This window comes from Physella acuta, unplaced genomic scaffold (genome assembly GCF_028476545.2).
Source record: "Physella acuta isolate Inbredline_101_S28 unplaced genomic scaffold, ASM2847654v3 ptg001111l, whole genome shotgun sequence".
Taxonomy (NCBI): domain Eukaryota; kingdom Metazoa; phylum Mollusca; class Gastropoda; family Physidae; genus Physella; species Physella acuta.
The window spans coordinates 38,523-55,838 of record NW_026732628.1 but is presented as its reverse complement, the minus strand read 5'-3'; the positions used below and the strand labels follow the sequence as shown (position 1 = coordinate 55,838).

General features: G+C 32.0%; 2 protein-coding genes across 2 annotated transcripts in view; one reads left to right on the top strand and one right to left on the bottom strand.

The window, feature by feature from the left end:
- Nucleotides 1-3,264, bottom strand: part of LOC131955849 (zinc finger protein 436-like) — a 30,561-nt gene extending 27,297 nt beyond the window's left edge. Inside the window, exons 1-2 of the mRNA XM_059320134.1 lie at nt 3,228-3,264; nt 1,941-2,870 (exon numbers count right to left, since the gene is read on the bottom strand). Of these exons, the coding sequence (XP_059176117.1) occupies nt 1,941-2,846 (906 nt within the window). The 5' untranslated portion in view covers nt 2,847-2,870; nt 3,228-3,264. The remainder of the gene's footprint in view (nt 1-1,940; nt 2,871-3,227) is intronic.
- Nucleotides 3,265-8,292: 5,028 nt separating this feature from the next.
- On the top strand, nt 8,293-10,636 carry LOC131955859 (zinc finger protein 234). Its single transcript, XM_059320147.1, has 2 exons — nt 8,293-8,412; nt 9,093-10,636. Exon 2 carries the CDS (start codon nt 9,349-9,351, stop codon nt 10,627-10,629), a length of 1,281 nt encoding a protein of 426 aa, XP_059176130.1. The 5' UTR covers nt 8,293-8,412; nt 9,093-9,348; the 3' UTR covers nt 10,630-10,636.
- The last annotated feature ends 6,680 nt before the right edge of the window (nt 10,637-17,316 follow it).

Here is a 17,316-nt window from a genome sequence, read left to right as displayed (position 1 = left end):
GATGTGCCGACCAAAAATATTTTTTAACAAATATCATTGTTTAAAACTTTGAGTTTAAAAAGTTTCCAAAAAGGCACCACTTTGCTGAAAATGGCAAGAGGGGGAGCGGCAGCTCCCCCTGCTCCCCCCCTCCTGCGTATGCTACTGGTTACAGTACTTATATTGTAAACATCTAGTAAATGTAAATAATACATTGAACTTGAACATCATGTTTTATTTTAGTTAGCTTCAGTTATTGTTTATGTGTAATTGGTTTGATCAGAATTGGCTAACTTCCTTATCCCAATGAATGTGCATGGTCAATTTTATATAATCTGAAACAGGCAAATTAACTGTGTGGCCTGAACAAGACCATGCTGGTATAAAAATAAAACCCTGGGTCCCTAACGTGATAGCTTACTTCCTATCATACATATTTACAAATAACACAAAAAGAAGTAGGATACTTAAAGAAAAAATGTACACATGCAGCTGACAATAGGATGCCATTTCCTTTTACAGTCAGAATACAATTTCTTTTTAGAGTATGTATAATAATTGATGAGGTATACTCTTTGACAAAAGAATCTTTTTATAATGCAAATATTTATTAACTATGGCCCACTATTAGAAGTTATGTGCAGAGAAAAATCTTAAGAAATTTAATAATAATAATTTACCATAGATATTATGTTTATGTTAAAAAATGACTTTTAATTGGTTTTAAGTCATGATGAATTTCTTTGACTATATAAAGTAAATTTAAAAGAAAACATTTCTGTCTTACATATAGAATTTTTTTCTAGAGTATTTAAATTTGAGAAAATCGTTTATGTAAAACATCATTTAGACTACAACTTCTAGAAAACCTTTAATGACATATACCACTTTCATATTAGCTTGTCTCATAAATGAACTTTTTCATGTGCACTTAATTGAGAACGTTGAAAAAACCATTTATGGCCAAAAAAAGTTTTTCATGTGTAGTTAAACTATTCTGAGTAAATCGTTTAGGATTAACATCAAATTCATATGGCTTTTTTCCCAAATGAACAAAATTGTCTTAATAAATCACACTTACAAACAAACTTTATAGGACAAACATCACATTCATGTGTGGCCTTTCATCTGAATGAATCTTTTTTTGTGTTCTTAAATTAGAATATTGAGAAAACATTATATTAAACATCACATTTTATGACAAACATCACATTCATGTGGCCTTTCTAATGAATGAACTTTTTAATGCTGTAATAGTTTATTCTTATTTGCAAAGATTTTATGTAAAGCATCACAATTATACACCTTTTCTCCTGAATGAATCTTTTTATGTTTACCTAAAGTACAACTTCGAGTAAGCCTTTATGACAAACATCACATTCATATGGCTTATCTCCAGAATGAACATTTTTATGTTTTTTTAAATCAGAATTTCTAGAAAACCTTTTATGACAAACATCACATTCATGTGGCTTATCTCCAGAATGAACATTTTTATGTTTTTTTAAATCAGAATTTCTAGAGAACCTTTTATGACAAACATCACATTCATGTGGTTTATATGCAGAATGAATAATTTTATGTTGTAATAGATCTTTCTTCTCCACAAAGATTTTATGACAAACACCACATTCAGGTGACCTTACTCCTGAATGAATCTTTTTATGTTTACCTAAGTTAGAACTTCGAGTAAACCTTTTATAACAAACATCACATTCATATGGATTATCTCCACAATGAACTTTTTTATGTTTTTTTAAAACAGCATTTCTAGAAAACCTTTTATGACAAACATCACATTCATGAGGTTTATCTCCTGAATGAACTTTTTTATGTACTCTTAAATTAGAACTTATAGAAAACCTTTTATAACAAACATCACATTCATGTGGTTTATCTCCTGAATGAACTTTTTTATGTACTCTTAAATTAGAACTTATAGAAAACCTTTTATAACAAACATCACATTCATGTGGCCTTTCTCCTGAATGAACCATTTTATGATCTCTTAAATGAGAACTTTGAGAAAACCTTTTATAACAAACATCACATTCATGTGGCCTTTCTCCTGAATGAACATTTTTATGTTCTCTTAAATGAAAACTTTGAGAAAACCTTTTAAGACAGACCTCACACTTATATGGCTTATCTTCAGAATGAACAATTTTATGCATATTACTTTTAGAACTTTGAGAAAATGTTGGATTATAATAAACAATTTTATTTCCGTTGTCCCCAGACAATTGTAGATTTTCTTCAAGTCCATTTTCTTGTTTATCCTCAAAAGATAAAAATTCTGTTGTGAAATCTTCTTTTAAATTTTCAGTAGTTGATAATTCTGGTTTTAAATTTTCAGATGTTGAAAATACTGCTGATGCAGCAGGTTTCTTATTATTTTTTTCAATTGAACATGTAATTTCAAATTTTACATCTTGAGAATTATTAAATGACATGTTAGGTTTTATATCCTGAACATTAAAAAATGATAATTCTGGTTTTATGTCATTAGAAGAAGAAAATTCTGAATTAACATCAGGTTTAACATCTTGAGAAGTTTTAAATGACATGTCAGGTTTTATATCCTGGAAATTAATAAATGTCAATAATTCTGTTTTGATGTCAGCAGAAGAAGAAAAGTCTGGTGTAACATCAGGTTTAACATCTTGAGTGGTTTTAAATGTCATGTCAAGTTTTATATTCTGAGAATTATAAAATGTCAATAATTCTGTTTTGATGCCAGCAGAAGATGAAAATATGGTCGATAGATCTGGTTTCAAATCTTCAGAAGATGAAAACTCTGTCAATTCATTTGACTGTATATCTACAGTAGATGAACCTGCAGCTAACACATCTGTTTCCACCTCCATGCTGGACAGCTTCTTAGATATGAACTGATGATTAAAAAAATGTAAATGTTAAACTGGTGATTAAATAATCAAAACAACATATTACTAATAACATGGCAAAATTTGTTAACACATGCCAGACTTTTATCAGTCTGATTACTAATGATTACTCAGTCAGATGTAATTTTAAAATAGGCAACCAGTAATGCAAAGTAATCAGGACTGCAGATTAATATCTTAAGCTACCAGTTTCTTAAAATTATTTAAAAAAATAGGAATACTGGGATATTATTAATAACAAAAATCAAAACTTGATTTGCTTTTGTTAGTTTTTAAATGTAAGTAATAAGTGCTTATCTTATCCAAATATGTATTAAAAGTTTGAAAATTAATTTTAATTACAGTTCTAAACTGTCATAAACAGCTTAATAAACACTTGCTTTCTTCAGGTAGCTTGGCGCTTATTTGTACTTTAAGTTTTTTTAGTTTTGTAAGTTCTTGTTGTCGCTCACTTAAATTCAAGTCCTATTAGTCAGGGAGAGTTGAAAAAATTTGAACTAAATCAATTGTAGTGAAGGGGATTACTGTTGCTCTAATCAACTGGCTTGGCTTTTTTTAACTACGGAAAGAACACAACACTAATGGTGTCATCTTCGAGTTTTAGAATATAAAGAAATGGACTATTTCATTCAAATTTGATTTAGATCTAGATTCTATTTAGGGGTCATCCATAAATGACGTCACGCTTTTTCTGACGATTTTTACCTCCTCCCCCCTCCCCTCTGTCACACGTCTTCACAAAAAGCCAGACCCCCCCCCCCATAAAATCGTGTCACACCACAACCTACAACCCCCCCCCCCCCCCCTCAAAATTGCAGTTGAATTTTTTTAAAACATCGATATATTTCCAAAATCTTGTCTAAACTATTACAATTTATTAAAACAGTTATCTAAAATGCAAAATAACGTCTAAAATTCGTTTTCTAGCACTGCTTTTTTATAATGCAAAAATGTGACGTCGCAACATCTGGAACCCCCCTCCCACATCGTCACAAAATTATGGACCCCCCTACGAGTGTGACGTAGGGGGGAGGGGGTCAAGACCTACACTATGAATTGTATACTAATAGAGAGGTTGCACACTTGTTTACATCCGCCACCATGTTGAAGCCCTAGCCTAGCACTGGTCTTCTCTATGTATTTTATAGTGCTAGTCGTAAGTTTATTTTAAAAACCTGCAACCAGCAGAACAGCAACAATATTTGAAGAAACTTTAATTATTCAGGAACCTTTTATTTTGCTTTTTGTCCAGCTGATAGACAATATGAATATAATAAATAACTGACCAAAATGTAAACATCTATCGGAATCTATTCAATCAAAAGTGGAAGCCACAACTCCAGAGAGTTAGACTCAAGAACACCCAAGATTATAGAATTTAGATTTAGTTGTATGATAGATCATTTTAAATACACAAAAATGCACTTAACTTGACTTTACATATGATTATTTATGAAGACATTGGAAGCCTAGGGCTAGCAGTTGTGGCCAAAGTAAGATAATTCTTTATTATTTAGATCTAGTAGTTAGTATATTTAATTTCTTATATTATATTCTAGTGCCCAGTACTGCACTTGTAAGCTGTCACACTGATAAAGTGTTAGATACTCAGTAGATAGTAGATAGATCTAGATGATTAACTCAAGTCACACTACATTAACTATGAAACACCATTTACTTTATGAACACTGTTTAAACTTTTAAAGCATGACTTAAGATCACACAATTTCTTAAATTTTGCCTTTTCTCTCTGAATGTACATAATGTTAGCACCTATATTTGCTACTCAAAATATTTAGACTACATACTACTATATTTAATAATGGGCCTAAAAGGTTTTTTTAAATTATTCATACTAAGTTCACGTACATCAGACATCAATAATTTTAATTGCTTGAATTATATTTATAATTATAGCCACAGCAGGGTAATTAGTAAGCCTACTTGATTTTTTTTGCAGGTCTGGGTATTCACTGAAAGCATTATAAAAGCCTGTTGTGTTGAGCCATGGATTTTGAGTGACAAAGGTGGACTCATTATTGCCACCTGCTCCAATTGTATGGATGGATATGCAAAACTTTTTCTAATGTAGTAATGTAAAATTATCAATAAAAAAAACAACAGAATAAATGAATTGATTTTTTTTGTTTTATATTTAAAAATTTACATTCTGAACCTTTAAAAAGTCTAATGGCAACAACAAAAGAAGCACATCTTAATGAACTAGATAAATTAATTTTAAAAAATAACACTTTGTGTAGGTCAGTGCATTTTTAAATTCAAATTAATGTTCATGTTGACAGTTAATATCCAATGGGTCTGATTACTGCTGCATTGAATATTTTTTTATTACCTACATCCATATCCAAGATAAGATATGAATAGTAGTTTTACCTGGCTTAGTTGAATAGCAGAAATATTACAACTAAAACATACTACTACTACATTGTACAATAATGTGCTTACTTGTAATATTGACTGACTAGATCTAGTAGTACTACTAATATCTAATCATGCTAAAGGCACTTATAGTAGCCTAATTACTAGATCTAGTAGTAGTTTATATTGAATATAGATTGACCATGTATCAGATACAAATGTAAAAAAAAAAGATATTTTACTACTTGCTCTTTTTTACCTATTAAGATATAGGCCTAAAAGAAGCTAATACTAATTTAAAAAATATAGGCCAAGACTAGGCTAAAGTAGGCCTGGCTATTTTAAATTTAATTAGATTAATTAAATCTATGTCAGAGTATTTCTGTATATCCGCTAGACCCTAGCCTAATGTTAATGGAACCAGTCATTCAACCAATACATTTATTTTGATTGCTATCACTAAATTGTTTAGTAAATACAATTATTTAATTGTATAGTAATATAGTTTATTAATATTAGACTATAATTACTTAATGAATAACTAGAACCAAGAGTATATTGATAGCTGAAAGTTAGAATACTTCACCAGTAATTAAATCTATGTCAGAGTATTTCCTTTATATCTGCTAGACCATAGTCAGTCATAGTCAGTCATAGACCTAAGCCTGATTAATTAATTAAATTAAAATTTTATTCTTACTTTTTGTCTCTTAGTATTTGTGAAGCCAAATATATTTTAAATTTTATTATAGATCTAGTAGGCCTAATACATTATAAAAAATTATTCTGAGTTAATTTAATAGGCCTAACTAAAATGTTTATAATTTGCTGTCCGTACCTGATTAAACATCGTGTCGAAACATCACACCACCTCTATAAATAAAATATTCGCCAAAAATTGATTGCGTTTACACTCTCATAGCTGTCGATCTCTTTCCGATTGGTGTAATATAATTTTTTGCAGTGGAATTAAGAAATTATTTAGAATTTAGTTCGAGTACAACAGCCTTTCACACAGCAGATCATCATTTTTAATTTTTGGATAACAACCTCTCTATACAAATTACTTTAAAAAACAACATAATGACAATTGAACAGCCGAGTTTTTAAGGGAATAATTTAAGTCTCTTATTCAATGTGGACATAAAATGTGGTGTTGTGACGACTAAAAATATATAGGCCTAAAATTTGGTTTTTATTTTTCTTATAGGTATTGGTAGCCATGTTATTTTAAATGTGTAGAATTTTTTAGCTTTTTCTTTGCTCTGTCACTAATTTTATTCAACAAGTAGTAGGCCTAATGTACAAAATGTTTTGACCAATAGGCCCTAACTATTATAAATTATTTTTTCCAAATTAGTATAACAGTAAAAATATATAGGCCTATAATTCTAGTGAAACCCAATGTTAGTGTAGTATAATCAACAAGCTTCAGCAAACAAAAAGGTAGCTGACATATTAGTAGTTATTCTCACTAAACACCAATGTCATAAAAAGCCGCCACCCAAAATCTCACTATGTCCCATCCCCCATTACAAAAAACACAATTTCCCCAAAAGAATGACAAAATAACATACTATGAATGTGACATTTCTTAAGCACCCAGCCCACCCCCTTCCAGAAGATTTATTTTAATGCCCTGATGCAATTAAATTAGCAAATTATTAATTCAGGTAGGCCTATGAATTACTCCAGAAGTAATAAAATAACACAAAACTGTTGGAAGTGGTATGTAATTAATAATTATTAATTAACTAGCTAAGAGAAGAGTTAATGAGTTATGATGACTAGGCCTACTATTTATTAATATTATGAGATCTTCTCATCTAACTTTCTCCAAAGTGACTACTCAGAAGAAGATTAATTTTTCTCCCCAATGTCTCCACTTAGTCTGCAAAAGATAGCTTTGCACATGCGCAGTGACTTGTGGCGAGGGTTAGGTATGTAGGCCTAATTATTGCTAATTAATAATTAACTAGCTAAGACTAAGAGAAGAGTTATGATGACTATTATTTATTAATATTAGATTATTAGGCCCTATTATTACGAGATCTTCTCATCTAACCATCGGCATAATTATTAATTTTACCCCACTACGTCCGTGTGTTTTTATTATTACTCAATCAATCAGTCCGTCAAAACGCTCACCTTTTCCGGAATCGGCGTTTAGATTATAAAATGGCGTCCTTGGAGGTTTAATGTGGTCATCTGTACGGGCAAAGGTTTGTTTCGAACGTTGATTTATTATACAATTCTAATTTTATATCAAAGTGAAGATGTTATAATATTATGTACAAACAAAAAAGTCAATTATATACGCACTTGCTTTAGTTTATTTTGACTTCAAGCACAAGCTATTATATAAGACTCAATAAGAGTGATATTCCCTCGTCGGTCTCGTTAAAGACAACGAAAGAAATCAGAATTATTCGCCCCGTAAATACATGGGCAGTTTCGATACAAATATATCCGACTACGATACGATCCTTATTTATAAGTATCATGTACTTCATGAGAAAGAAATGATTCGATATTTTATGTCCGCTCAAAACACGGTGGCCGCGAGACCTAGACTTCACGAATCGAAAAGCCTATCTAAGGCTGGCCAATTCTAGCCGGAATAAGATACGCATGCAATACGCGCATGCGCAATGGAGAGAAACTACGACTTGCCTTAGCTGCGATGTTTTCGATGGTACTGCGTGTGTTTACAACCGCAGAACCCTAACACCAACCCTAATCCTATCCTTAACCCTAACCCTAGCCCCAATCCTATCCCTAACCCTAGCCCTAATCCTATCCCTAACCCTATCCCAAATCCTTCCCCTAACCCTTATTCTAACCCTAGCCATAGGTCACTGCGCATGCGCAGAGCTATCTTTTGCCGACTAAGTGGAGACGTTGGGGAGAAAAATCTTCTTCCGAGTATACACTTCGTTATTAGTATTAGTAGGCTACTAGATCTATCTCATAGTATCTCTAGATTTCTAGATCTACTAATAAATTATAATTCTAGAATCTAGATCTATCTAGTTCTAGAAAATCTAGATTCTAGGGCAATATCTAGAATCTAATGCTAGGGAGGCCTACTGGTAATCTATCGTTTTAGGTACGTAAAATCGCCCGCGACTAGTAATGTGAAACACAGGTGACTACTTAAATTTTAATAGTTCTTTCAGATTTTGAGAAGGATTTATGTTTTGAAAAATACAAAAATGTTTTCTTGTTTCATTTATGTATCTGTTTTTAAACAATTGAATCAAAACTATTCAGTATTAAATGAAAACTAGCGATGTTTTTTTTTTTCATATAAAATTCAATTTCAATATATTCGATGACGGTAAAAAAAACAACATACACATGTTTCGCACAAAGCATAATATAGTATTTTAGCCAGCTCTACTAGGATAATAAAATAAAATAATATAACTATAGCACTATCCTTACCCAATTTAGAAGCTAATAACTAAAAAACCATGTCACTCACGTCAACTTTAAGCACACTGACACATATAAAAATACCTTCTGAATAAAATAACCTTTACTATTTAAAATATTCGGGAAAAATGTTACTAATAGTAACTTATCTAAGCAGTAATGGAGCCCAACTATTGTAAAATTTAGACTGTCTAGCACTGAAGAAAGTCTTGTTGTTCAATATCATTGTTTGTGTTTCCCTGCAAGGACTATAAAAATATTTCTCATTCAGACCTTTATTAGAAGAACCTTAGTTGTCAGTAACATTTTCTATTATTACTAATATTACAAGATTTTTAATTACATTTTTAATTTAAAATAATTAAAGAGTATCAAATATTTCTCTTTCAGCTCTAAATGTTTGATCAAGTGGATACCTCTGATTAATTTAATAACTCTAGCATTATAGAACAAAAGAAAATGAGAGAACAAGTGGGCCACTGTGACATCTGTTCAAGAACATTTTCATCTTTTGAAAGATTATGAACACATTGGAATAAAAAGCACACAGAAGTGCAAGCCATAGGCTGTTGTTTTTTGTGATTTTATAGTTAAAGAGGAGCCGTTGTTTGCTACACATAAAAAAGAATTTCATCCAAAGGATAGGATGGCGTGTGAGTTTTGTGCATATACCACAGGAAAATGGAGTAAGCTGAAAAAACATCACATAAAAGTTCATGTGGCTCTGTCAAAAGATAACATTGTTTCTGATTTACTAAAAAACAATTTCAGAGAGGAAACCTTGATATCTTCATGTAAATACCCACCAGATTACAGATCCACTTCTTCAAATTGTGGAAATTTTGAAGTCAAGTGCTCAATACTGAAAGAGAAAGAAAATGTATCATTAACTAATGAAAAGATAGCTGAGTTGTACCCCAATATGTTCAAAACATGTAAAAAGTTGCAGATAAATCATGAAAATAAAACAACTGGACCTCAAAAGTTACAGACTTTAACCGGGCAAAAATGTGAATGTGCTCTGGAGAATTGTACAACTTGTCAACTATACCATAATGATAAACAGAGAGGCAGTGATCCTCCAACTGAGATTTCTGTGTGTGACCTTTGCCAAAAAAGTTTTAAATCCATATCTCATTTGGCTTCTCATAAAATTGTACACACTCCATTGAAATGTTACATATGTTTCCACTGTGATAAAAGTTTTAACATTGGAGATGAATATGATCTACACTTAGCAACACATTTTAGGTATAAGCCATTTAAATGTGAAATTTGTGAAAAATGTTATGCAGATAAACAATACCTAAAAGCTCACATTAGATTGCATAATGGAGAATCAATTCACAAATGTGAGAAATGCAATTACACGTCACCTTATCTGTGTCGGCTAAAACAACATCAAAAGATTCATCTAAACCTTCAATCAGTTGATGGTGTTGAAAATGTACAAACTTGTGATATTTGCCAAAAAAGCTTTGTTTCTATAGCTCACCTTTTGTCCCATCAACTGATGCATACACCTTTGCAGCTTTACATATGTAGTCATTGTGACAGAGGCTTTAACTTGCCAGATGAATATGACCTGCACCTTGTAAAGAGACATTTCAGGTACAGACCTTTCAGATGTTCATTGTGTGAGAAATCTTTTAGCACGAACAGTAAATTAAAAGTTCACACAAGCATACACACCAGGGATTTACTGAATAAGTGTTCAAATTGTGAATACACAACAAATGATAGAGGTTCTTCATTAGAACATAGGAGAGTTCACACGAACAGTAAGCCTTTCACATGCAATTCTTGTGACTATTCAGCTGCTTCTAGAGGTACTCTACAAAAACACTTGAGGACTCACTCTGGTGAGAAGTCATTTTGTTGCAACCTATGTGACAAACGATTCAGTCAACATGTAACTTTAAATTAATCTCACACAAACGGCATATTCATCTAGTTTAATCATACTACTGAAGACACACTCCGAACAGTGTTATGATGTGTAGTTAATCAAGGTATGTTGGTGTGAAAGATATAATGATGACATGATGAGGAAAAATAGTGACGTTTTGTGTAGAAACTGGTTGCTGTGTATTGTGTGTGTGAGTTAATCTTAGTCTTTGTGAAAGGGTGTATATGACCAGTGTGACTCAGTCAGTAGCGTGAATCGTGAGACGTCCATGTGGATGACGACTATAAGCAGAATGTGTATAATAAATATCAGAAGAAAAACCTATTTTCATCTTGTCAATAAATTGTCACCTGTGTCATCTAGACGTGTAATGGTATAATAACTGCCTATGTTGTCTGATATTCTCACATGGTAATGAACCAAGTAGTTCAACCCTCTCACAATTGCAAAAATATATTATAAAACTGATGTGGCTGAAGAAATGTAAATTTATGCTGCAATTTTAAAAAAAATTTTTTATTGACATTGGTAGTAAAAACACTGGTGTTTTATTTTTTGCATGCCTCCAATTCTGTTTATACCCAATCACATTTAGATGAGGGGGAAGGGGGTTAAAGCTGCTCAAGTTACAGCTATTTTCAACAGTGGGCTTGTGTCTCTTTCAATACCATCATACTGCAAAGTTTTTTTTTTACTTTTTAAAAGTTTTTTTTTTATATCTGCTTGTCACATATCAAGAAACGTATTGTGTTATTTATTGGAAGTCTGTTACCTTCTTTCTATCTGAAGCTTATCTGAAGTTTTGGTAACTGTATTTTCTTATATAACTAGTAATTTGATTTATGTAAACTCATTTACTAGTAATAGTTAAGCCGTTTAGGCTTTTATGTTCTTTTCTTCAATATATAATAAAGCTTTTCTATTGCTTATGATACACATTGAAATTTATTGGACACATAAGAAAATAAATTGTTAATTAACCAGTAGCGCAGGGGGGGGGGGGGGTGAACATACGTCCCCGGCGCCGACCTTAGGGGGCGCCAAAATGGGTTGGAAAAATAAATTGAAAGGTTGAGGGGGGTGCAAATCGAAAGTTTGAGGGGGGGGGGGGGCAAATCGAAAAGTTTGTCTCCGGGTCGCTACGCCTCTGTAATAAACAGTTCATCTGAAATATCTGCAACTATGTAACACCTCGTCAATCTCTGTTGAGGCTACATTATAGGATTAATTTAAACCCATAACGAGACAAATGGTGTTGAAAAATTACACACTTGATTCTTTATGTCATCTTATCAACTTTAAATGTAATTATCAAACCAATACAGCATTTTGATAGTAGTGACAGTTTAATTTTGGATGATGACTGTTACACTTGCTTTTCTTTTAAACTTTTGAAAAATTAAGTTATTTATTTAAGTTCTTATAAATTATCAAACTTTATTTAAATTACCACAATTTCTATCAATTTTAAAAAGCATTAGTATTTTGCAAAATTAAGGTCTTAATGTTTTGTACTGGGCTTTGTGTGCATCAGTAGAAGTGATGTCACAATTAGCAGTCTTTTAACACTATCTTAACCAAATTCTCCTCTTTATTTCTAAAGAGCTAATTATTACACAAATATTTTTTTTTAATTTTCTGTTTTTTTTTTAAATTTACATTAATTTGATTTTAAATTGTTAATTAAATAGTTAAATTCTGTCTAATATGAAATATATGCCTATTTCTTTTTTTTTATTTACCTGTTGGATTCTTTAAATTTGTTAATTATGTTTATAAATTTTGACATAAATTTTTTATTAACTACACGTTTTTCTTAACTCAGTTTCGCGTTTATTTGTTTGTGGGTTTGTTGTTAAAATTGACATCGAAAATTAGCACACTTCTGATTGCTCTAGACATCTGAAATTCGGCATGCAGGCTATTTTCTCCTAACAATTTCAGATGCAATCATAAAAACTAGCAATTAGAGACCTAAATTAGCTTAATTAAATTACGCCCCAAGGACCCTAAAATTGAGGACATGATTTCTAAAGCAAAAATTATCAATCCAGATTTATCAAAACAAAATTAAAAGGTTTTATCAGTGGCGGAGTGGTCTAGCGGCAGAGAGTTGGACTGCTAACCCGTTAGTCTCGAGTTCGAATCCGGGTAGGACAGCTAACCCGTTAGTCTCGGGTTCGAATCCGGGTTTAAGTCAGTAGACCGTCCCTGAGTCCACCCAACTCTGATGGGTACCTAAAAAATCCTCTAAATTTTTATGTATTTAAAAACACTTAGTTAAGTCATACTTAATTCAAGTCATTAGATAAAGTAGAAAATAAACTATATAAAAACTTTTTAAAAACCACGTTTTTCATGTGTAGCAACGGACTAAAAAGGAGAAAATAAAAAACTTAAAAAAAAAAACACGTTTTTCTTGTGGACTAAAAAGTAGAAAATAAATTTTGTGCTTCCTCGAGCTGTGCAGGTTCTTGTGATGACTGTTCATACATTTGATGACAAAAACGTGGGTCGGGCAGATGGGTCGGGAAATTTGATGGTGAACGTACCCACGTTTTTTGTCATCAAATGTATGAACAGTCATCACAAGAACCTGCACAGCTCGAGGAAGCACAAAATTTATTTTCTATTTTTTAGTCCACAAGAAAAACGTGTTTTTTAAAAAAAGTTTTTTTTAAGTATTTTATTCTCAGCTGTAAAACATTATTGTTGAGATTCATTTCTAATTGCGTTTGTGTTGAGGTTGTATTTATCATGTTGTATGTGGCCAGCTATTAACTCTTTTTTTTAAATAAACTAATAGTATTTACAAAATTAAGTCTCGAACTTGAATGCAGGTTAAATTAATGTATGTGGCATGTGGTTAAATAAACTAACAGTATTTACTAAAATAAGTCTCGAGTTTGAATGCGGGTTAAAGTCAGTAGAACGTTCCAGAGTTCATCCAGCTCTGATGTGTACCTGACTCACATTATGGAAAGCAAAGACGGCTGGGGATAGTGCTGACCACACTATCCCTTTAGGGTAGACTAAAAACAAATGGCCATATTTCATTTGATGAGACTAAACCTATGTAATTGACCATATTATCTATCTACCCTTCCCTAGGTCAGTGCAACCGTGGTGAAACCCACGGTGGTTAAATCTTATCCTTAACCTTAGTCTAAATAAAAACACAGACCACTAAAAAACAGAATTTATTGCATGAAATAAAATGGAACAAAAAAAAAATATAAATTAAGTCAAATTCAAAACATCCTAATGCAACACTAAACAATCACCAATGCCAAACAAACAAAACACAACGTTCAATTGGATATTATGTACCTTCGGTACCTCGGAGTCTAGGCTCTGAACACACAGACAACCATCCTTACCAGTGCTGCCACCGAAACGCCATCTAATATCCGCACCAAACATCAAACAAAACAATACAAATCAAGCCAAGTTGCACAAACAACCTCACTGGAAGGGGGAGGGGAGAGAAAAAAAGAAAAGGAAAACATAAGAAAATGCATGGAAAAATATATATACATCAATATATACATATGTTTAAATACTACTGACTACTACTAAAGATATCTAAAGCATCGAGTAAAATATTAATCCCTACTACTACCACTAATCTTAGAATACTAAATCAATTCTCAAAACCACAATAAATCACTGTCTAACCAAGAAATTAGCCAATTAAAAATAACGTGCAATAAAAATCATCATTGTAGAACCAATTTATCCTACACAATGAGCAGCACGAAGCCATTGGTCTACCTATACAGCATCCACATTGATAACAATAAAGTTAACACACCCCGCTAAGGCCCCAAATAGGGGTAGACACAAAGTAAGTGACTCAACATGACGTTGTAAGAAACATCACACACATTAATTTTACAGCAACCTAAAACTCGAGGCAAATTAAAATACACTCATTACAGGGGTTCCCAACCTTTTTTTACTCTAGAGCACATTCTAAAATATCGGTAGGGTGGCGGGCACCACCTATTTTAAATCGACAAACTCCTTCCAGAGGCGTAGCGACCCTTCCCGTCACCCGGGAAACTAAAATACACTCATTACTGTCTAAGACAAACACAACAAAATTACTTGTGACTGAGCCCAACTTAGTCATCGTGGGGAACCCACAATAACAAGACTTTAAAATAAAAAAGTAAAATACACAAACGCACTCAAACCAGTTTGGGAAACCATCCTAAACATATCGACCTAAACCACGTGGTCTAAAACATGCCAAGGGTTTTAGAAAATACCAAAATACAATTCAAATCTTTCAAAAAAGAACACACCACGAGTATACCAGACAAGCCGATGCCCACTATCTCTTTTCAGACGAAAAAGAAAGAAAACGAGAATTATCGGCAGTCGCTTTCATACCAATCACACATATACAAATACAATAAAAAACACGAATACCTTCACGCACGAGGTGAGCCCACACAGAAACTGACCTGATCTACATCTCGCCTCGGGTCAAAAGAAAGAAATTATCCGACCGGTAAGTTTTTATACTGACCGCTTCGTGCGGAACGGGAAACCCTGTAGCCGCTGTCAAGTGGACCATTCACGCAGATTCGCACACAATAAAATAATACAAAATAAGACATCCATTTACCCGCTCACACTAACATTAGTAACAAACAAATGTTATCCGACACTGACCTTACCTAACTTGCAGGTACAGGCTTTGGAGCATCACAAGAGAGTAAAATACACCCCAGCATTTAAAACACATTGGCCTCATTGGAATTTACATACAGAAAGTGTTGTGAGAAAAACAATAATAATAAAATTTTACACACACTTTAGCCATTTTATTTCTTAAAATTTTCATGTTACAATTTGTAATAATTCACTACTTTAGAATTTAGATTACAAGGCTATTTTTTTAATAGTAAGGAATAAAAAATTAAATAATAACTAGCCAAAAATAACATTAGGTTGAAACTAAGATACCAAAATGTAACAATTGCAGCTCTAGTCTTTCTTTTCTTGAAATTTATAATTTTTATGCTGTTTTTATAAAAAAAATTAATGTTAATTTATGACATTGAAATGTGTGGTTAATCTTTAAATTGTATAGCCTGTATACATTGCAGACAGTATAGTCTGATCGCATTTAGCTAAGGATGAAAAAGTTTTTACAAAAAAAAATTGCTGTCTGCTCAGAAGTTTTGATGTCACTGTACCTGTTGGCCAGATGCCATTGTGACTGCTGGCCTGATGTCATTGTACTTGTCTAATGGAGGTTGTATTAACTGTTAACCTGATATTCTGTCATGTTGCTGTATGTCTGACTGAGCTGTTTGTGAGTTGTGTAAATGTGTAAAGTTAAGAATGAGAATTGTGTTTCAGTACTTATATTGTAAACATCTAGTAAATGTAAATAATACATTGAAGTTGAACAGCATGTTTTATTTTAGTTAGCTTCTGTTATTGTTAATGTGTTATTGGTTTGATCAGAATTGGTAAACTCCCTTGTCCCAATGAATGTGCATTGTCAATTTTATATAATCTGAAACAGGCAAATTAGCTGTGTGGCCTGAACAAAACCATGCGGGTATAAAAATAAAACCCTGGGTCTCTAAAATGATAGCTTACTTCTTCTGTCAAACATATTTACAAATAACACAAAAAGAAGTAGGATACATAAAGAAAAAAATGTACACATGCAGCTGACAATAGGATGCTATTTCCTTTTACAGTCAGAATACAATTTCTTTTTAGAGTATGTATTATAATTGACGAGGTATACTCTTTGACAAAAGAACCTTTTTATAATACAAATATTTATTAACCATGGCCCACTATTGGAAGTTATGTGCAGAGAAAAATATAAGACATTTAATAATAATAATTTGCTATAGATATTAATTTTTTATGTTCAAAAATGACTTTAAATTGGTTTTAAGTCATGATGAATTTTTTTGACTATATGAAGTAAATTTAAAAGAAAATATTTCCTTACCAACATCACATTCCTCTGTCTTATAGAATGAATTTTTTTAGAGTATTTAAATTTGAGAAAATCGTTTGTGAAAAACATAATTTAGACTACAACTTCTAGAAAACCTTTAATGACATATACCACTTTCATATAGCTTGTCTCATAAATGAACTTTTTCATGTGCACTTAATTGAGAACGTTGAAAAAACCATTTTTGGCCAAAAAAAGTTTTTTATGTGTAGTTAAACTATTCTGAGTAAATCATTTAGGATTAACATCAAATTCATATGGCTTTTTTTTCCAAAATGAACAAAATTGTCTTAATAAATCACACTTACAAGCAAATTTTATAGGACAAACATCACATTCATCATGTGGCCTTTCATCTGAATGAATCTTTTTTTGTGTTCTTAAATTAGAATATTGAGAAAACATTATATTAAACATCACATTTTATGACAAACATCACATTCATGTGGCCTTTCTCCTGAATGAACCATTTTATGTTCTCTTAAATGAGAACCTTGAGAAAACCTTTTATGACAAACATCACATTCATGGGGTTTATCTGCAGAATGAATAATTTTATGTTGTAATAGATCTTTCTTCTCTACAAAGATTTTATGACAAACACCACATTCATGGGGTTTATCTCCTGAATGCATCTTTTTATGTTTACCTAAGTTAGAACTTCTAGAAAAACTTTTATGACAAACATCACATTCATGGGGTTTATC

What these genes read in the sequence shown, in the direction of transcription:
- LOC131955859 (XM_059320147.1), top strand. Translation starts at nt 9,349, where the DNA reads ATGGCGTGTGAGTTTTGTGCATATACCACAGGAAAATGGAGTAAGCTG.